General features: G+C 38.8%; 1 protein-coding gene and 1 long non-coding RNA gene across 2 annotated transcripts; one reads left to right on the top strand and one right to left on the bottom strand.

Moving 5' to 3' along the window:
• The first annotated feature begins 4,346 nt into the window (after nucleotides 1–4,346).
• LOC129153022 (uncharacterized) lies at nucleotides 4,347–4,644 on the top strand. Its single transcript, XR_011517126.1, has 2 exons — nucleotides 4,347–4,486; nucleotides 4,561–4,644. It is a non-coding gene; the product is annotated as an uncharacterized lncRNA (long non-coding RNA).
• A 9,973-nt stretch (nucleotides 4,645–14,617) lies between these two features.
• On the bottom strand, nucleotides 14,618–19,856 carry LOC107373807 (alpha-N-acetylneuraminate alpha-2,8-sialyltransferase ST8SIA3). The gene is made up of 4 exons (XM_015941954.3): nucleotides 19,485–19,856; nucleotides 17,075–17,197; nucleotides 16,374–16,931; nucleotides 14,618–15,102 (listed from the first exon to the last, which is right to left on the bottom strand). Exons 1-4 carry the CDS (start codon nucleotides 19,640–19,642, stop codon nucleotides 14,811–14,813), a joined length of 1,131 nt encoding a protein of 376 aa, XP_015797440.1. The 5' UTR covers nucleotides 19,643–19,856; the 3' UTR covers nucleotides 14,618–14,810.
• Nucleotides 19,857–21,352: the final 1,496 nt, after the last annotated feature.

Here is a 21,352-nt window from a genome sequence, read left to right on the forward strand (position 1 = left end):
AAAATCCTGACTGTGTTTCCGAAACAATATCTGAAATTCCAGATTGAACACGTATCTTGAAAATGTAAGTCAGAAGTTTATAATCTGTATTTCTTAGGGTAATTGGTCTTCTGTTTTCGATAATCCTATGGTCTTTATCTGCTTTTGGAATTGATATTATTACACCATGTCGCATTGTAGGAGGGAGATCGCAGGATTCAAAAATCTCTGAGAAAACACCAAACAGTAAATCTTTTATTTCTTCCCAGAAATGATGGTAGAAGTTGGCTGTAAGTCCATCTGGACCGGGAGCTTTGTTCAGGGATAGTCGCTTCACAGCTTTATCCAGCTCTAAGCTTGTTATATTGTCATCACATAAAAGTCTGAAGTCATCATTGATTTTAGGAATATGCATTTCAATACTGTTCAGGAAGTTATTACAATTTTCTTCAGAGAATTTTGAGGAGTACAAATTGTCATAAAATTTAAGAATTTCCTTTGAAATTATCTCGTCATCTGTAATTTCTATATTATTTATCAATATTGATTTTATACTGTTCTGTTTTTGTCTCCTTTTTTCCAGATTACAGAAGTATGCATTATTCTTTTCACCCTCCTCAATCCACTTTGCCCTAGACCTAATAAATGCACCTTTTGCTTTTTGAGTATACATTTCATCTAAAGTGGATTGAAGATTCCGAATCTTTTGTTTGTCATCCTCCGTAGGGCTAGAATTGCTGCAGTAAAAATTCAGTTCTTTAACAAGATCTATCTCTTTCTTCTGAGATTCTCTTAAAATTGTTTTGCTAAATGAGATTGAAAATTGTCTAACTTTATATTTGAAAAATTCCCATTTCCTTACTGAAGTGTCTAGTTCTTCTGACGTAATAACACCTGACAGAATAGATCTTATCCCGTCACAATAAGAATCATAATTTAGTAGAGTGGAGTTCAATTTCCAATATTTAGTTGTCCCCCGAGTGGAAACCTTTGGTTTAAATTGTAGATAAATAAGACAGTGATCTGTCAGAGGTGCAGCGGAGATATCAGTATTGATCTCATATGATAGTAAATCATTAGCCACAAGCCAGTGGTCAATTCTGGATTTATAATTTGTGTTGAACCATGTGAATCTAATTGTATTTGGGTTAAGATGACGCCAAGCATCCACTAAATTCTGTTCATAGCAAAAGTTATTAAGGATGGAGTTTGGGTGACTTGAGGAATATTTAGAGGGCCATTTATCCAAAAAATCATCCTGAACCATATTAATGTCTCCCCCAACAATGACATTGTTGGTGGAGTATGATACTTTAAGATGCTCAAGCTGTGAGGCTATTACTTCTAACAGTAGTTTATTTTGGTGTATAGTATTGTACCCATACAGATTTGTTAAAATAAATTTTGCATTATCAATATCAATAACAAGGATTAACCAGTGACCATGTTCATCTTTGTGTTGAGCGATAACTTGGCCCTGGAAGTTTTTTAGTAAAACAGCGACCCCTGCTGACCTCGAAGTTCCGTGGCAGAAGTAAGCTCCGTCGCCCCACTGTTTAGACCAAAAAGTGTTGTCCTCAGGCTTGGAGTGAGTTTCTTGTAGTAATACTATATTAGCATTTTTCCCTTTGCAAAACAGGAAAAGACTTTTCCTTTTAGTTATGTTTCTTAATCCCCTTGCATTAATTGAAATTAAAGAAAGGTTGCTTTTCAAAAACATGTAACACAAATAACAGAACAAATTATGTGCGTGTTACCTTAGAAGAACGTAACAAGTAGCAGAACCCTGAGATAGAAATGAACATTTTAGCTCACATATATGGATTTAAAACCCATTTCCAGTGCTAATTAAGGAGTTATCTTTTGACCGTTGATGTATGCATGACGACCCCTGTAGATCGCCTTCAGCCCCGCCTTGCGTGCTTGCTCCACCTTTGGCCATACGGCCAGCCGTGCCTCTCTCTCTTCCTTGGTGAGATCCTCAGCAAATTTGATGTTCAGCTCCCTGCAGATCGGGTGGCCCTTGGTGGCACGCCAGAGTTCCTCCTTGTAGGTTCTCAGCGAGAATTGTAGGATGATCTGTCGGGGACGGCCGTTGAGGGGGGTACCGAGGCGGTGGACGGTGTCCAGGATCAGTTCCACTTTTTCAGCCCAGTGTGGCAGAATCTTTATTAAAACGCCAGCTACCTTTTTTCGTGTGTCTTCATCCTTTTCTTCTTTAAGATCGTTGAGTCGCAGATTCCATCGTCGCTTGTAAGACTCTTGGTCTTCCGTCATTTTTTCAACACGGAGCAATTTGGCTGTCAGATCTAGATTTGTAGCCTTTAACAATTTAATCTCTTCAGTCAATCCTTTGTTCTTTTCTTTGAGATCTTTTATTTCACCGCTGTTGAAGTCAACCGCTTTCACAATGCTGGCAATGGTGAGAGTGTTTTGTTTTAAATCGCCTCGGAGCTCTTCAATTGAATTTTTGAGACTTTCAACTGCAGCCAAAATGACACTTGCTTCAGCGCTGATAGCAGCCTCTTCATGTCCTCTTTGTTTTTTTAAGGGCAGTGCAGCTTTACCTGGTGAAGTTAAGAGATTCTTGGTCCCCCTCAAATTGGTCTCCATAGCCTCTTGGCACGCATAGTCGTGGGGTAGCAAGGCTTTGATAGCTTTACCGTTAGCTTTGCTGTTAGCCATTCTTCAGCATGCAACCGGAGTAACTTCCAAAGTTTTCCAATGACGGTCAAAGGCGCGTTTGAGAGTAATTATTGCTTAGGAAATAGGTATTAGGTAGTTTTGTGAGTTACATAGAGCTACATCTGCTATAAATTCAGGGTTAGCTACTCAGAGCACGCTACTTCTCGGCTACCCGCTCCACCATCTTCCCTCTCGCTCCCGTCGCCTGTCCCAATTCAAAGACTCCTTCAAATGCGGTCGACGAATGCGGCCTTCTTTTCGCCTGATTGAAGGATGGGTCCGGTGTATCATTCAATAGGTAGCATTTCCCAAGATGCCTTGCGGGCCGGCCGGCAGAAAAACTTAAAAACAATGGCGGACAGTGAAGCGGGAGCTGTCGGAGAGGATTGTGCATATAAATGTCAGTATAAACTTGAAAACTGTTAGGTTAAGGACTTTTTGTGATACATGAACGTTATTTTAGTTAGAAATGTTACAGTAAAAGTGCTTGTATTGCGGTCTCGGCTCGTATGTTCGGCCGCTCGGTGTCGTACTTCTCCCGCTACGTTTCCCCCTGATTTTAATAGAAGTTTGTATTTTAGGAACAAAAGAGAAAACCAGGGAATTTATTAAGCTTAGGGCGGAGATGGACCACATCATCACTGGAGCCAAGTATTCGGCGGCTGTGGCATGGAGGTACAATAACATCTCATATTTTAAAAACTCGTTTGAGCTTATTTTTTCAGCGAAAACATGAAAGGAATAACCCGTTGTCCTCTTTTCTCTATCTGTTTTTTTTTTCTTACATGTTTGTTAAGACTGTTCTGGAGAAAATGGGCGTCCAGGGGAAGGTGCCAGCGATGACCAGCTTCTGGATCTGATCAGGGAGGACATGAGGCTGCAGATGGAGGCAGAGCAGCAGAGGGCACAGGAGAGAAGGAAGAACTTTGACAGCTTTTTACTTTGCTAGAAAAAATGGTTAATAAAGATTAAACATGTACATATAAAAGAAATATCTAAATAAAATCAGTTCTGCATTAAACTCTTGAATTTTATTTTTGTTTACAAATGAGAATTGTTTACTAGAGGGTATCCGCTGGGTCTTGAAAAGTCTTAAAAGGTGATAAATCGGTTTTGGTCAAATTAAGACCCTTAGAAAGTATTAAAAACTATTATCACATCTTTGCTCAGGCTCAGCTTGTCGAAAGTATTTTCTCTGAATTAGCTCTCCAACAGTCAAGGAAATGATTAACCCCCAGAGACCCACGGTTGTAGTATTACAACATCAGATTTAAGTCCACAAAAATAAACCTTCCTCATTTTTTTTCTTTTTAAAACCACATTTACATTGCTAATAGGTCCTATTGTTCAGTTCTGCAACACTATTGGCTGTTAAAATGTGTAAATAGGCCCGTTTATCTGGCCTCCTAGAACAACATGTGAAAGGTTAAAAAAAGATTTTGCAGTTGTTTTCTAAATTTGGGTTTCTGGGGGTTAAAAAGCTAAATAAAACGTTGAGCTCTGTCGTTTAAAGTTCCTTCTCCCTTCTGCCCAGCGGTTCCACGGTTGCTAGGCGACGGAACGTTCGCCGAGGGAGTTCATGAATGCTAGGCCTGTCCAAATTCACAGCCGTTAACATCCGGTCTACCCGGCCGACGGAGGACGCAGCCCACGTCGGCCGGGTGGGCTGGGTCCTTCGAAGGATGCAGACCCTGAATTGAGACACAGCCATCGTTGCTCATTGGTCACGTGACTTTCAGTAAACAAATCAAGCTCCGACAAAGTGCTTTGCTCTGCGGTGGTTCGTTTTGGTGATACAAGCTTCGAATCCTGCGTGTCACAGGTAACATCACTACCTCTGCCTATAATGGACCTCTGAATCAGAATCAATGCTCACCTATGTTCTCCCTCTTCCAGATGCTGAGCTGTCATAGCAGTACCTACCTCAGACTTTTCTGTGCATCCTCAGTTCCTTCGTTATAAATAAATCATTTTTGACCCCCGTTCTTGGTCTGTGTTGCATTCTGCATCTCTTGGGTCTGGTACCTTCCTCCAAACATGACAACTATTTGTGACATAATATAGATGCCTTGATTAAACTAGTAGCCCCCCATTTTATTTTATAGTTAAGTAATGTAACGTTGATAAAAACTATTAGAAGTCCATTCTGCAGTCTGAGCAATAATTACAGTTAGCCAGCAGAGGGCGCTCAGTGCGTTGTGCAGCAGTAGCTGACGCTCCCACAGAAGAAGTGAGGGAGCAGGCTGCCACTGGCTGGCTGTGTCTCAGTTCAGGGTCTGCATCCTACTTTTTTTTTTTTTGGGGGGGGGGGGGGGGGGGTGTATTTTTTTATTTTTATTTTTATTTTTTCAAAACTTTATTGAACAAGGTGAAAGTATACAATCAAATTGCATACAAAATTGAACAAAGATGAAACATATGCCAGGGGGTGTACTACAGAAATGTTACACACATCCAAATAACTTATAGGTGGTGCAAATAGATACAGTTTTTAAAGCTTTTTTGTTTAGTGATCCACTAATCAATTTTATGTAAGATAGAGTGTCACTATAATAGTGCTTGAAATTAGGTTTTTGGTTACTATATTTGCATTTGTGGAGATAGAATTTAGCTAGAATAATTAACAAATTTATAACAAAGTATACATCTTACTTTCTATGCTTGCGAAAAAAACAAAATACAACATTTTCCCATTTTAGAACAAAGTCCTTGAAGAGCTGTCCGATAATAAATCTGCTAAAGTCTTTCCAAAACGTTGTAGCATGTGAACAGATCCAGAAGAGGTGCTGAACGGTCTCAGGGTGGCTTCCACAAAAACAGCAATTCACATCAATGTCCCTCTTAAACTTTGTCATAATGTGATTAGCTGGGTAACACTTATGAAGTATTTTGAATGAAACTTCTTTGACCTTATTTGTCACAAAATACTTATTAGGAATGGTCCATACTCTTTCCCAACTGATGTCAGTGACAAAGGAATTCCAATAAAAAATCACATATGGAACAGATAAGGATTCACTCTGAAATAAAGCACGAATATTCCTATTACTGTTTTTATGCTCGATAAGACAAACTTTTCCTACGTATGTGTTCACAGGGTCGGGAAGAGAAATAGGTGGTACAACTGGTAGAACACCTTTAAAAAGCATTCTAACACCCATAGGTATTGCAGCAAACAGTATGGCATATTCTTTGGGAGTTGCCGGAAATTTATATGTGTTTAGGAGTTCTGTGTAAGACATAAGCTGTCCATTAGTATTATACAACTGATTCACAAAAATGATCTGTTTCTCAACCCAATTAGAGAAAAACAATGACTTATTTTTATACACTATGTTCCTGTTATTCCAGATCAAGTATGTATGGGGAGTAAAATTATGTTTATAAATCAGTGACCAGGCTAATAGAACTTGTTTGTGAAACATTGAAAGTTTTTCTGGAAGCTTTCCTACATTGTAGTCACAACCCACCCAGGATAAAAGTGAGACCACCAAATTTAGAGAAGATATAGTGAGGAATAAAATTCCAAATGGAGACAGGATTTTTAAGAAAATGTTTTGCCCAGTTAATTTTAAATGTGTTGTTTAAGGTAGTGAAGTCCAAGATATTGAGTCCTCCATGTTGATAGTCGTTCATTATTACACTCTTTCTAATATAATGTGTTTTGTTTTTCCACAAGAAGTTGAAGAGCATTCGGTCAATTTCCCCACAAGTTGTGTTGTCCACATGCAGAGATATGGCAGCATAAGTCAGGCGAGACAAACCTTCTGCTTTGGAGAGCAACACTCGTCCTCTTAAACTTAAATCTCTTTGTAACCACTGATTTAACTTAGATTGAGTTTTTTTTAATTATTGGAGAGAAATTAGAGGTAATTCTGGTTTTTTGATCTTTACAGATAATCAAGCCTAAATATGTTACTTCGTGTTGAATAGCTATGTTACAAATACTATGATCATTACAATTGTTGATAGGTAATAACTGACATTTGTTTAAATTTAATATTAATCCAGAAGCTTTTGAGAAGTCATCTAAAATTTTCAGGGCAATTGACACCTGATTAGCATTTTTAAGAAAAATTGTGGTATCATCTGCCAGTTGGCTGATGACAACCTCTCTGTCTGCTATGTTTATACCTTTCATAGGACTATTAGCAATATAAGAAGCGATAATTTGGGTACAAAGTAGAAAAAGATAAGGGCTGATGGGGCACCCTTGGCGTACACCTCGATTCAGGCAAAAACAAGATGTGGTGCCATTTTTCATTCTGATAGAGCTATTTGCGCCAGAGTATAAAGTTTTGATGGCGTTGCAGAAGAAATCACCTAAGCCAAATTTCCTGAGTGAGAGAAATATAAATTCATGCTCAATAGAGTCAAAAGCTTTGTAGAAGTCAAGGAAAAGGATCAATGAATCATCCAGGATTAGGTCAGAGTAGTCCAGGATATCTAAGACGAGTCTAATATTATTGGAGATGTGCCTTTTTGTCATAAATCCCGATTGTGTCTCATCTATAACATCATCCAAAACATCTTTAATTCTCCTGGCCAGCAATAGAGCTAGAATTTTATAATCATTATTTAGGAGGCTTACTGGCCTCCAATTATCTATGGAAAGTAAGTCCTTCTTAGGTTTAGGAATTAGAGTAATGAGTCCTTGTGTGAGGGTGGGTGGAAGAGTGCCCTTTTCAATGCTTTCGTTATAAACCTGTAACAGAAATGGTGCTAACTGGGAAGAGAACATTTTATAAAATTCTGCTACCAATCCATCTGTGCCTGGAGACTTGTTGTTCTTAAGAAGATTAATGGAGTCCAGTATCTCTTTTTCAGTGAACGAACTGTCACAATAAAGCCTATCTGCAGTTTTAATTACTCTTATATTATTTACAGAGTCGATGAACTGAGTAGCAACATTTGCCTTATATTTTGATTCATACAACTTTGAGTAAAATTTACAGCAAAATTGAGAGAGGGTTTTGGCATCATTAGTGATCGTACCATTAATGTTCAACTGATGGATGGTATTGGATTGAGATCTAGATTTTTCTAAACGGAAAAAATAAGCAGAGTTCTGTTCTCCTTCCTCTATCCATTTTTTTCTTGAACGAACAAAAGCACCTTCAGCTTTCTGGCGATAAAGCTCGTCAAGTTTAGAATGAAGGGTCCTAAGTTTCAATTTATCCTCCTCTGAGACTTCATCTGGTGGCAGTTGATATATTGATGAAATTTGAACAATTAATTTGTCTTCCTCTTCTGATCTTGCCTTAGCCATTTTTGCCCCATACTGTCTCAAAAATTTACCCGTTTCAAATTTAAAAAGTTCCCAGTTTATACTGTAAGACTTCTCAATATTACCCTTGTTGAAAAAGTGTTTTAACAATCGTGTAACTTCAGCTTTTACAAATGTATGGTTCAAAAGTGAACTATTCAACTTCCAGTATGAAGATCTATTAATATTTTCAGTAGGAAGAAATTGTAAATTGATGTATATTGCTCTATGGTCAGTGAGTGGCGTTGTGAGGATATTGACCGTAATGCTATCTTTGGACAGATTTTTAGAAATTAACCAAAAATCAATACGTGATTTCCTTGAACCAGAGTGGTTACTCCATGTAAATGACATATCATCAGGAAATTTCTCTCTCCAAATATCAGTTACATTAAATTTATCCATAAATGCTTCCATCCTCAAGTTACTTTTAAAACGTTGTGCTGGGGGGCATCTATCTATAGTATCATTGAGCGATACATTAAAATCTCCGCCTAATAACAAAAGTGAGCTAGGATATTTAGAAAGCCAAAAAGTAATTCTCGTATCTAATGAGTCAATTAATTTATCATTTTCGGACTTGATATTATAACCATATACATTAACAATTATGAAAATGTAGTGATTGTATTCGACTACCAAACAAATATAATGACCTAAGGAATCACAGTCTGATTGTAGAACAGTACCACCAAAAGTACCTTTGAGAGTTGTGACCCCAGCTGACCTCTTTGAGCCATGCGAATACCAGATATCGTTACCCCACTGGGATTTCCAGAAGTTCACGTCAGTGGAAACAGAATGGCTTTCTTGGAAAAAAACAGAAATCACTATGACATTTTTTAGCAAACAAAAATAGAGCTTTACGTTTACAAGATTGTTTTAACCCCCTGGCATTAAGAGAAACAATAGAAAATGACAGTATAGAAAACAGAAACTGAACAATTAGAAATGTGAATAGAACTAATAGATAGTGTTTAATAGAAAAGTAAGTATCAAAAAGGGACCGAGCACTGCATTTATAAAAATTTTTTTGGTAAAAGTGTTATAACATTAACTTCTCAATAACCAAAATATCAAATGCATAAAAATAAACAGCAAACAAAAGCAGTTGTACTTCCTGGCAGTTTTAACCTTCTTTCTTATTTATCCATTATTCTCCATTTTCATTCTGAGGACGGAAAAACTTCTGTCCCATTCACAAAACCTCGACATCCGACGTAGTAGGCCTTTTTGTTCTCCTTGTGAGCCTGCTCAATAATGGGCCACAGTTTGCTCCGACGATCTCTATCTTCCTTTGAGAGGTCCTCTGCAAACTTCAGGTCACGGTTCTCCTTCAGGTATGGGGCTGTCTTCGCGGCTTTCCACAGATCATCTCTGATCCTGCGGGAGACGAACTGGATAATGATAGCTCTGGGCCTGGTGCTGTTTGGGCGTTTAGGGCCGACGCGGTGCACAGTGTCAATAGCTTCCCGTAGACAATTTTTACTTTCAGACAGCACTGCCTGAAAGATCTCAACAACACCCTTCCATACATCTTCCCGCTCAGCTTCTTTAACACCAAACAGCCTGAGGTTCCACCGTCTGGAGTTTCGTTCCAGGTCTGTGATTCTCTGCTGGTTGGTATCCACGCGACCTTCCTCTTTAGCGATTTTCTGCTCCAAAGAGCCAACTCTGCCTTTTACATTTCGTATTTCCTCACATGCAAAGTCAGCAGTCTTTCTAATACCAGCAATCTGTAGTGCAAGGTCATCCATCCTTTTATTTATTAGTTTTGACAATGCTTCAACGACATCCACGTTACCTTCCTTGGAGTGCATCGCTTTCTTTGGCGCTGGAGATTGGCTGGGTGTGATGGGTATAGGTGGAAACTCGTCCATCAATTCGTCCGTTATTGGAAGAGGAAGTGAGGCAGCCGCATAATTATGACAGTTGTCAACCAATGAATTCACCAGCGCAGCCGCCTGGTTATCTTCTGCCTTATTAGCATCAGCCATTAGCATTAGTTTTGTTCTGGAACTGCTCGACGGTCTCTTGTTATCCCGGTTAGACATTTTGCCGCTTACTTCTCAAAAACGTGTTCTTTTTTGGTTGAGAAACAAAACAGCTCAAAAACTCTTGATTTGACGTGATGTTTTTACCTTATTGTAGAGTTACATTTGCAGAGCTCGGCAGTAAGCGTCTACTTACTCAGCCATCTTGGCACCCTCCCGGGTCTGCATCCTACGTCGGCCGGATTCGTCGGCCGGTTAGTCACAGCGCCGCGACTAGGCCTGTCCCAATTCGAAGACTCCTTCAAATGCGGTCGACGAATGCGGCCTTCTTTTTGCCTGAATGAAGGATGGGTCCGGTGTATCCTTCAACAGGTAGCATTTCCCAAGATGCCTTGCGGGCCGGCCGGCAGAAAAACTTAAAAACAATGGCGGACAGTGAAGCGGGAGCTGTCGGAGAGGATTGCGCATATAAATGTCAGTATAAACTTGAAAACTGTTAGGTTAAGGAACTGGGCGTCGGCTGGTGCATCACCTTTTATAGTCCTGATCCTACCACTGCCAAACACAGTTCCACCATAATTGTTTCCAACTAATTTACATTTAAGCAAACATTACTTCCCCATTTATCTTATTTTATTAGACTTTAAAAGCATACATATATATTTTTTTATTTAATTTTTTTTCTTTTTTAACAAAAACAATTGCACCAATAATATCCAAAGCAGAATTCACAAGCACAGAGACTCAAAATCCCGAAACAGTTTCCAGGAGGGACCGAGGCTGTACTGAGGCCTTTCCACGGAGCTAGCTCTGTGGTCACGTGGGTCTGAGGCGGCGGTCACGTGTGTCGGCTGCTCATTAATTATACAGAATTTTAGGCTTTCAATACACTTAAACAGAAGAGTGAGAAAAAAATTCACCCCCCTCAGAGTTGTCATGAGTATAAACTAGATAATTTAGACAAAAAACATGTTTTGGTACCAGGCTGTAAACATGTTTATTTCTGCTGTGAAATTGGCATTTTTAACATGGGAGTCAATGAGGATTTGCTCGCTTCTGGCACCAGCCACCAGCGGATGAGGGTGGAACTACAATTTCTCTTACTTCCGGGATGGGACCATTTTTAGAGCTGCATTGTGGGGGCTTGGGGCCACATAAAAATGCTCGGCGGGCCTTGAGTCTGACATATGTGATCTAGGACTTAAATGTACTAACTTTTAACACCAGAGCAGGCATGGCATATTCTGAGAATGATCAGGAACACTAACTGGTTCCAGTTGGGTGACTGGAGGTTGATGGGAAGATAAAAGATCATGGCGAGGAAATAATGATCTGACGAACAGGTGAGCGGACCTTCCTTACATGGGAAGTCCTGATGTCACGTTAAGAAGGGGGTGCTGCAGACCCGCAGATTCACGCCTGCAGCAGCGAATCTGGTGTGATCTCCAGCCCGATCACAACTTCCTCGTTCCTCGCTGCCCCTGATGTACTTAAGCATCCGCCCCTTAGCTGATGACAGCTTCAACACACCTCGCTGCTTAATGATAGTAATGCATGTGATGTTTAGACAGAGACTCGTCTCAGAAACGTATAACTCCCCGACACAATTGTTTAGAAAATCATCAGAAAAGTTTCAGAGTGTTTCAGTTTTAACTTAAACTTCTGTTTTCAACTTTAAGACACGTTGTCTGTGATTGTTTACAGAGTAGAGAGAACACGGAGCGCTCTCCAGCGGCAGCCAGGTGCCTCTCGTTTGTCTGACTACTTTCATAAACTACTGTTAGGGCACAGAATTATTCAGTCTGGTGCTTTCAGCGCTGCACAGATGTTACGTAAATGTTAAAAATATAGCTTAACGCAACTTTTGTAAAGTTTCTGGGGCCACCAGGCAGCCGCAGCAGAGACGATCTCTGAAAAATGTCTGCGACACGGACTCCGTTGTTGTCTGGAAGTTTTTTTTCCAAGTTAAGAAAAGAGGTGGACGTGTTTCCTAAATCCTGCATCAGTCCCAGCAAGGAAAGTTCTTTCTGTTTTTATTCCGTTTTAGTTTTAGAAATGCAAGCTGCGATTAAATGCGTTAATTTTTTTTAACGCGTTATTTTTTTTCTAATTAATTAATCGTAATTAACGCGTTAAAGTCCCGGCCCTAAAATAAATATTTTGTTCTAACAAACCTGACAATTTGCTTATGACTCACTTTTTTATGCACTGTGGAAAGAACTTTTCCATGCAGCAAAACGACCTCAAATCCGTGTCTGCTGAAAGGTTTTTGGAACGATTTTGTTCAGTGATGCATGAAAAATAAAGACAGTGTTTTTTGTTATTCATGTCATTGTCTGGTCATTTAATGCACAAAAAGCCACACTGTTCCTCTTACAGGCAATACAATCCTTACAGACTTTGTTAGCAGAGCTAAATGTTTTACACATTCTACAGATTTTCATCCATATAATATCTGAGAAAGTAAATGACCAACATTTATGTTAGAATCAGAGGATTTTTCAAACAATTCACTCCAAAAGTAACACATTCATGAAGTTTTTCCACATAATTTTGAAGGAGAAACAGATATTTAAAGGTACATTACAGTATGTAGAAAGGAAGTGAAAATGACATCCTGTGGTAACATTTGGTTACTGCAACCACTTTAAACAACTCTGGAGCTTTTTGCCGGCTGTCGTAAAATTACGATTGTCGGCGCAGCAGTGCTAGCTCGCAGGAGACAAGACAACCCCACAGTCAATGAGTAGTTACATCACTCATTTCTTTGTTTTGAAAGGAGATACACCGACAATCCCCACTGCAGCTGGATTTGAAACATGTTTCAGTTTAACCTTCCTTCAAAAATGCCTGAAACATTAGACTCTTTTGGGATTTTCTCATATGTAAAATTCTCACCGTATTTTTACATATTGCACCTTTAACATTTATTTCAACATAAAAAAACAAAACATTTCCTTTCTGATGATGCCAGAAAATTTCTGGTACCTTTCAAAAATGAAAGGACCACAGAAATTATTCTCACACATCCATTAATTTAGAATGATTAACATTCTGGTTACAAACTCTTCACCAGAAACGTGCTTTTTAAACACATTTTTGATTAAAAACCTAACGAGAATAGACCTAAAGAACAGGAGAACGGATGACAAGCAAAAGCTAATTATAAGAATTCTAAAAGAACAAAAAGCTCACCACATCTAAGTGTGAATGATTGCACTGATCTGTGTATTAAACCTCAGTCAAAGTCAGAATTTACAACAAAGAGCACATTTTGCTGAGTCATGGGACAGTCATGAGGTCAGCTTTTACTGTTTGGGTTGTCTAAACAAGCTTGGATCCAGAGACTGTTTCAGAGTTCAGGATAAACTTTATTTCTCAAAAATAAAGTTTATTTTGGTTTTAATTGATATCTAGATGTTTTGGTCACTGTCAGTTATAGCGGTAGAGTGGTTTTAGCTATTTACCAACTCCTGTACAAAGATTTTCACCAGAGAGATCACAATAAAAACACTAGTAAAAACTCAACTTTACCCTAAAAGCTGTATGAAATAGGGTCAAATATCGGTTAGTGCCTCATGCAATGTTAAATGGATCCTGCTCTTTTTACAAGATGCAATAAGTCACATGAGTTCATTCAGCCCTAAACTGCTTTTCTCCTGTCAAAATGCCAAACGTAAATATCATTTTCGTTTGTGATGAGCCTCAAGATCAAGATTTTCTTTCCTTTTCCCTTTCTGTTTTATTTTTTAGCCGTGCAGCAGCATCTTTGCATCAGTCATCACTTCCCTGCTTTAGTTACGGCGGTTTGAGACCTAAACCCTGGTGAAGATTTAAGACTAGCAAATAAAAAGCACTGTCATAAATATTATTAGACATCAACTACAAGAGCAACTGTCAGCTAGCTAAAGGAACAACTGATTAATGTTAGCTTCATGTGCATTCAAGTAAAAGGTAAAACATAATTTGGCTGTGAGTTGCGTACAAGTTGAGTGTTTATGAATTATTTTATACAAGATTTAACATAAAACAAACTAGCATTAATGTCGGACATTCACAGAGAAATAAAATAAAGTTCTGATTTGTGACTCTAAGGGTTAATTACTAATATTTCATGTTTCTAGTTTGGAAACTAAAGTTTAAATGAGAGTTTCTTACTTATTTTAATGTAAAATTAATATTTATTTGTATATTTTAACCCAGTGTACTTCAGCTAATGCTACCAATATAGGGCCTACGAGGAGCTGCAGTTTAGTCAAAATAATTGGTTCATTTCCAGAAACTGATGTAGGCCGACACCACATTCTGCTGTTGTTTACTTTGAACACAACAGATATTGTCTGTTCATAATTTTATGGCTTATTGTTGGAATGTTGAACATTATTTAAAAAACCTGAAGAATCTCAACAACGTCTGAAGCTGATAGTCAAACTACAACAACCAAAGGACCACCATGTAGATACTGACTAGTCTTGTAATCAAACGCCATCTTGAAGAGTCTGATACCTCTTGTGGAGAAAGGCCTAGAATGAGGATCTGCTCCACGCTTAGACATCAAATCTGATTACAAAGAAAACAAAAACACTGATCCAACTCCTTCCCTGAGATTAGGCAGTGATTTCAGTGTAAATAACCTGTTGTAAAGGCAACAGCCAATCAGAAATGGAAGATTTGAATTTCCAGCTGAAATACATTTTTGATTTCCAGCAACCAAGAACTGTAATGGAAGCAGTAATACAGAGCTACTGAGCAGATTCTGGATAAGGAAAACAAGTGGCGTGTCTGCAGAATGAAAACCAATTGCTTTAACGTTTGCCATGCTTATGTGTAACACAACTATAGTCACCAGTGAGCCGATTTTCACGACTGGTGGTTTCCACAGTCGGCTAATATGTCTCTGAGCAGTGTGTTAGGCTGAGTTTGGTCACACCTTCCCTGTGCAGCTTGTACAGCAGCTTGAATTCACTGGGCAGTTGATGAGTCTCCTGCCACTTGGTGGTGAACTTGGTCCCTTTCTTGTCGTAGTAGTGATAGGGCAACTCCTTGCCTGTGTTGGGGTCCCAGCCAAAGGGCCAGAAGCCGTAAAGGTGGATTTCGTCACACATGGCGGAGGCCAGCGTGTACATGAGGATCCCGGTGCTCAGACGTTTGGGAGAGAGGTTTTTAGTCTTCCAATATCTGTGAGGAAAGTCGGAAAATCAGGAATTAATCCAAGTGCATAAGTAATGCAAAAATGTTATTTTCCAGCCACTTACACCTGATAAGAAACATGTTGCCAGTCAGTTCATTTGGATTTTTACTAATCTACACCACATTTACAATCAAGCATGAATTTCTTTAGAGAAAGCTAACTAGTAGAGCTGTTCACTGCATGATTTCATTATTGTTTAATATGATGTCAGTATTGTAGCCACTCAATAGAAATCAGATTACACAAAGACCTAAATATATTCTTTTTTCAGCTATCGTTCCTCATGGATCATGAAATTATCTATCAAACAACTATTTAGGTGATACTTTGTTACATGTAATGGGATTTTTTTCTGATGTACTGTTTCTAAACTCCCAACCTGAGAGCAGCATTATGCTAGCACTGCATGCTTTTATGTTTATTACCATTATTGTTCTTAGCTAATATCACTACTGTTAATAATGCTGCTTATATAAAATTAAATTCAACAAGTAAGTTCATTAGTCACTGAAACACCTGAATCTGGAACATCTCAAGTTACAAAAGATCCAAATAAAAGGCTTCACATGCAACCGAACATATAATTTTATATAAGATTAACAAAGCTAAAGTCACTGCTTCTGGTCTGCTGTTTTAAATTATTTTTAATCAAAACCTTTTATTTCATTGTATCTTTAAGTCATCCACATGGCGCTCCAGGGTTAGTACCTTTTTCAAAAACCTGCCATTTTCAGCCTTGTTCAGGTTTACTGCCCTCTAGTGGAGGAAGTAAAGGGTAAATTTTATTTCTTCTTTCCAGTTTTGTTATATGATTACATAATAGAAATAATTGTTTATTATGTAGTTGGTAAATTGGTATTAGCCACAATTGAAAAACATTATTATTATTATTATTATTATTATTATTATTATTATTATTACACATATCAAGCTTTAAAGGCTTTTAGGGTTTTAAAATTGAAGTTTCAATCTTTTTTTTTCTCTGCAACATTCAAAATAAGTGGTCAATTGTATTTATTATACAAACAAAATAATTTTCCAACTTGCACTATATTATATTTATCAGCAGCATTTATTTGACACCAACAAATAAGGTCATTTGATATGTTGCTGACAAAAATGCAGCGTTCTGTAGAGAATGTACTCGTATCTGTTTCTTGCATTTTGGATATTTATATATTATATATGGAGTTGTAAATATGAGTCTAAATGTGCTGGAACGTGATAGTAACCATCCACCTCATCCGTTGTGTCTTACTTGTTGACATCATGCATGATGTTTCCTGGCCAGGCCAGCTCGACCTTCAGCTGACCTTTGTGCTCCACAAAGAAGTCCACCAGGGTTCGAGTTACTGTGGCAGACGTGTGAAGGAAGAAGGCAGGAATCCACAGGATGGCTCCCTCCAGCTTCTTCAAGTTCAGGAAGAAGTTGTTCCTGTCTTGAATGGTCAGCAGGTTGTTGTAGTATCGCTCCAGGATGCTGGGGTTGAAAGTGGTCATGTTGGTCTTCTTTCCTACATCTTTGGAGTAAATCTCCGTTGGAGCAAAGTTGCAACGAAACACAAAGTCGGCTTGGTCGATTTCTGGGCCGCAGTGGCTTCCTGTGAGGATGCCGCTGTTCCCAACCACAGCACACATGCTGTAGTGCTTGTTGAGGATGGGAGAAGTGTCTGGGAGCAGGGACTTGAAGTTGTTACTGATGGAGAAGACATACTTTTGGCTGGAGTAGTCAAAGTGCATCAGCTGGCCCACGCGCACACTGCTCTTAGTGAGGGAGAAGTTGTTGGGAATGTCGATGAAGCTGAAGATATCTTTCCTGAAAATAACAAAAAAAAAGAAAACATTTCAGAATCTATGGAATGAAATCAAATTTGTTATAATTTATAGTTTCTTTAATATAATGTTTATCTGGTTATTTATGTTTCCATGTTTTTTTAAAACTAAATGGTAAACGATTACCTTTGGTGGGAAAATGCTGTCCTGTTGAACTTCCATTTGTATGGTTTTCCTTGAAGCTCCTCATTCAGAGCATTTGTTAAAGGGATGAAAGACGGGTCCAGGAAGTTCATGGCAAACTGGGACCTGAAGACGAAAATGTAAACAACGCAACAGAAAGCTGAATCATTGTTATGAAACAGATGAAACCTTAACGATGGATTTGTTTTGTGGTTTTAAACAGAAACCCCCATGACTGGTGTCTACTGCAGGTAAGATACTAACTGCTCATAATGATTACACACAACCACACTTTATAAAATGAGCTCTTTACATAAATCAGAGTGAGAACCCAGTGGTTTTCATTAAAATAATCTAATTTACTTTTTGAGTTTCCTATTTTGTTGGTTTTTTATTAAATTGATTGATGAAATAAGTACTAAATGGGAACATTTCAGACTGACTCCAAGTGTCTGGAAACAGTATTTTTGCTTGCAGTTTTCTAAAAATGAGGAACATTCTGTCCCAGAATGAAGCTGAAAAACTGGTTCATGTGAGTCTCATCTAGGCTGGACTAAAGTAACACTCTATTATTAGAAAGTCCAAGAAAATCATCTAAATCCTTCAGCTGGTTTAAAAATACTCCTGCAAGTTCTGATGAAAACTGCAGGTGAAATTATTTTATCCTCACTTTAATAAATTCAGTTTAAATTTAGAATGCTATTCAAAATCATTCTGATAATATAATTAAAGGTAAGTTCTTAATTTAACAGACATCTTTGTCTCAGCTTGCAGACTGACAGGACCAGAGCGAGTGCCTCAGCTTCCTTTTGAACGACACGCCCTGTTTATCTTTGAGATTATTCAAAAATTGTGTCTGTTTTGAAAAAGATTGTTGTTGAGAAGATAATGCCAAAGTAGGCAGTTTACTTCAGCTTTTCAATTCATAAATATGGGAATTCTTCTAGTGCAAAATATATTAACTTTCAACCTTTCATCATTGACAATTTAATTCATTCAAACTTGCAACACTTCAGTGAGAAATAATGAGATTTTTTGGGTCGAATAGTAAAAGTGGGTTAATAACACAAAATATCCCTATAATGTAATAATGGATAAAGCGGCAAAAAAACAAAAATATATTAAATATTTCAAATTTTACACCTTCAAATAAATAAATTGTTGCTCCTTGAGTGGAAATTTTAAAGTAACTGTTGCATTTTGAGGTTTTTTGATCAAATTAATGTTTTTAATAAAAAATTACTTCTATTATAGATTTAATGTTGCAGGCAGCAACTGTGGAACTTGATTTAAATTAAACATGAATTAATTAGATGGATACCAAACCACCAATACCAATACAACCTGTTAAAGTGTTGCTTCACATTTCAGCACCTTGGGCAGTTCAATTCAATTCAAGTTTATTTATAAAGCGCCAAATCACGACAAGAGTCGTCTCAAGGCACTTCACATAATAAACATTCCAATTCAGGTCAGTTCATTAAGCCAATCAGAAATAATGTTTCCTATATGAGGAACCCAGCAAATTGCATCGAGTCACTGACTAGTGTCAGTGACTATACAGCAATCCTCATACTAAGCAAGCATGCAGCGACAGTGGAGAGGAAAACTCCCTTTTAACAGGAAGAAACCTCCAGAGAATCCTGGCTCAGTATAAGCAGCCATCCTCCACGACTCACTGGGGATGGAGAAGACAGAGCAGACACACACACACACACACACACACACACACACACACACACACACACACACACACACACACACACACACACACACACACACACACGGACAAGTAGTGTGTCTATAGTTATATTGTGATTTCTTAGTAAATATTCTATTTGGTGAGAGATAAACTTTATTGTATTTATCCTAGTGGATCTATAATTAAACGGGTAAACTAGTAGTAGCACATCCAACGTCAAGGAAAGCAAAAAGTTATTATCAGGAGAGAGAGAATGTATTAGTGGTTAGCAGCAGTGTGCTAGATGATGGCCCCCTCCATGAGGCCACCACAGCTCAGCAGAACATCGTTGTAGCTTCTTCTGGGGAGAAAAACACTTAGAGAGAAAATAAAGTTAACAGCTGAAATAGCAGGAAATAATACAGTTAAAGAGCAGATAGTAGAAGAAAGCAGTAGAGTGTGGAAAGTGGTCAGTGTGTCCTCCAGCAGTCTAAGCCTATAGCAGCATAACTACAGAGATAACTCTGGATAATCTATCCTATTTAGATGGAGGCATGTTGGAGTCAGGGCAAGGGAGAGCCGTCTTTACCGACTGTACACTCCACCTCCCTCTACCTGGTTTAATCAGGTGTAAGGTGAGGATGGAGAGGTCCATAAAGGCCAAACTCCTTTGTTTACATCCACACCAGCGCTTAGCTGCATCTTTTAAATCTGCAGAACCACAAAGCTCACCGAAAGCCTGCGTGGAACATGATCCTCGGGCCTCCGGTGTAATATTTACTGGAGCTGAAGAGGCTGTCTTTTCTCAGAGACACGTAGCTGATGAGCGACAGGATGAGCACAGCGACGCTCAGGATGATCAATCCCAGGGCCTTGGCGATGCGGACCATGTTGGGAGCGTTTTCATCCCCGGTGTGCTGCGAGGCGTCGGCTTTAGGTCGTCATGTTGGGGGCTTTTCCCGACACACTGGCGCTCGCTGACTCACTTGCGACGCGGACGGCCGGTGGTTGTCGGCTGGATAGTGAAGACGTCTGGGATCGGATCGCACTCATTCCTCCGCTGCTTCTCTCTTCGCTGCTGGCGACTGAACCCTCCGGGCTTTAATCATGAGACTGGGCAGAAAAATGTGTCAACATCCTGGCAGCTATGGACAGCAGCAGGAGCAGCATCTCCTCCACCCCCTCTCTGGTGCAGGCTCCTCTGCAGCACAAAGGCAATCTTATCCAGAAATAAACTGAGAGGGACTCAGATGGGTGATGGTGGCGTCCCCACAGGAAGCACGAGACCAGAAAACGAAATTCCTTTAATATTTGGTGTCGAAAACCCTCACAAACGTTTATTTTTGCTGCCACTGGGCCTATTTTCTTTGTAATCGTTTTAATTGATCATTTAGCTTTTTAGTAGATTTATCAGTTTATGTTTGCTTTTTGGTCCTTCTCTGTGTCCATCCATGAAAACCATTTGAGATGTGTGTGTCTTAATAAAATCAGAAAAAGACATGTGGAGGACAAGAAATACAGCGTCGTCTGAGTCATCTCATTGAAGCACTGAACTTAACTGAGAAAAAAACAACTAAATAACAAATATGGAGGTGTTTGAATAAAAAGTTAAATGTTATCAACTTATATTATAATCTGACATTATCATTACCAGTATTGTACAACTATTGTTGCCCCAAACAAATAATGAAAGGGTAAAAGCAGGAAAAAGACCTGTCTTTAATCAAAGGTGACAAGCAAAACAGTTCTAAAGGGGGTCCAGGGTGGGCTAGTGCTGCCCAAACAGCAGGCTTGGGACCCCCCCCCCCCCCCCCCCCCCCCACACACACACCACTTCTGAATTACTAATCAAATAAAAAATAATTCAGACAGTTTCTAAAAGTACGTTACTCCAAAAATTGCTATTAGAGGGAAACCAACTTTGCAGCGTCACAGAAAGAAACGGAGCGAACCGCGACGGGAGAGCGAGAACCAAAGGGAGGAGATGATCTGATCACCTTCATCAGTGCTTTTATAAAGTTATGGAAACGTCACAAATAAAACCCACCTGGTTGTTCAGGTGTCCCAGAAGGCTGTTTCTGTAGATGGTGACATGAGGAGGGACAGATTAAAGCCACACTGGTTTTTATTTGAACACACAACTGTTTACTAAATGATTCAGCTTCATTCCAGCATTATTTATACGTACAATAAATATTTATTTAGCTGAAAATATAATTTTATCAGAGCAGAATTTTATTAGTTGGCTTTTTGTAATGAAATGTTTACATTTAACCTTTTGTCTGCTTATTGATCTTCATAATGCTGGTAGAAATGAAGCCACAGCTGTGAAGTAGTCCATGAGTGTTATTTTATGATGCCTAGTATTTATTTTACTGTATCCCGTTCTCTGGACCAGAGCGTAGACCTGTGGTCACAGACAGGCTGCAGTCATTAAACTGGTTAACATGAGGTCAGGGTTTGCAACACAGTTCTGAGTTTAAATTGTTCTTTTGACATAGTTTGCTCGAGTCATTTGGAAGTTCCTGTTTAGTAATAAATGTGAAGAAAATTCAAATCAGTTTTTTTTTCATTTAAGCTGCAGTTTTACAGACTTTAAT

The sequence above is a fragment of the Nothobranchius furzeri genome, chromosome 17 (assembly GCF_043380555.1).
Source record: "Nothobranchius furzeri strain GRZ-AD chromosome 17, NfurGRZ-RIMD1, whole genome shotgun sequence".
NCBI classification, from domain to species: domain Eukaryota; kingdom Metazoa; phylum Chordata; class Actinopteri; order Cyprinodontiformes; family Nothobranchiidae; genus Nothobranchius; species Nothobranchius furzeri.

Bases quoted from the DNA above. Each gene is read 5' to 3' on its own strand.
- LOC107373807 (XM_015941954.3), bottom strand. From the start codon at position 19,642: ATGGTCCGCATCGCCAAGGCCCTGGGATTGATCATCCTGAGCGTCGCT. The intron at 16,932-17,074 runs GTAATCGTTTAC...TGTTATTTTCAG, and splicing joins ACAGCATTTTCCCACCAAAG to GAAAGATATCTTCAGCTTCA. The intron at 15,103-16,373 runs GTAAGACACAAC...CTTTCCTCACAG, and splicing joins ATCATGCATGATGTCAACAA to ATATTGGAAGACTAAAAACC.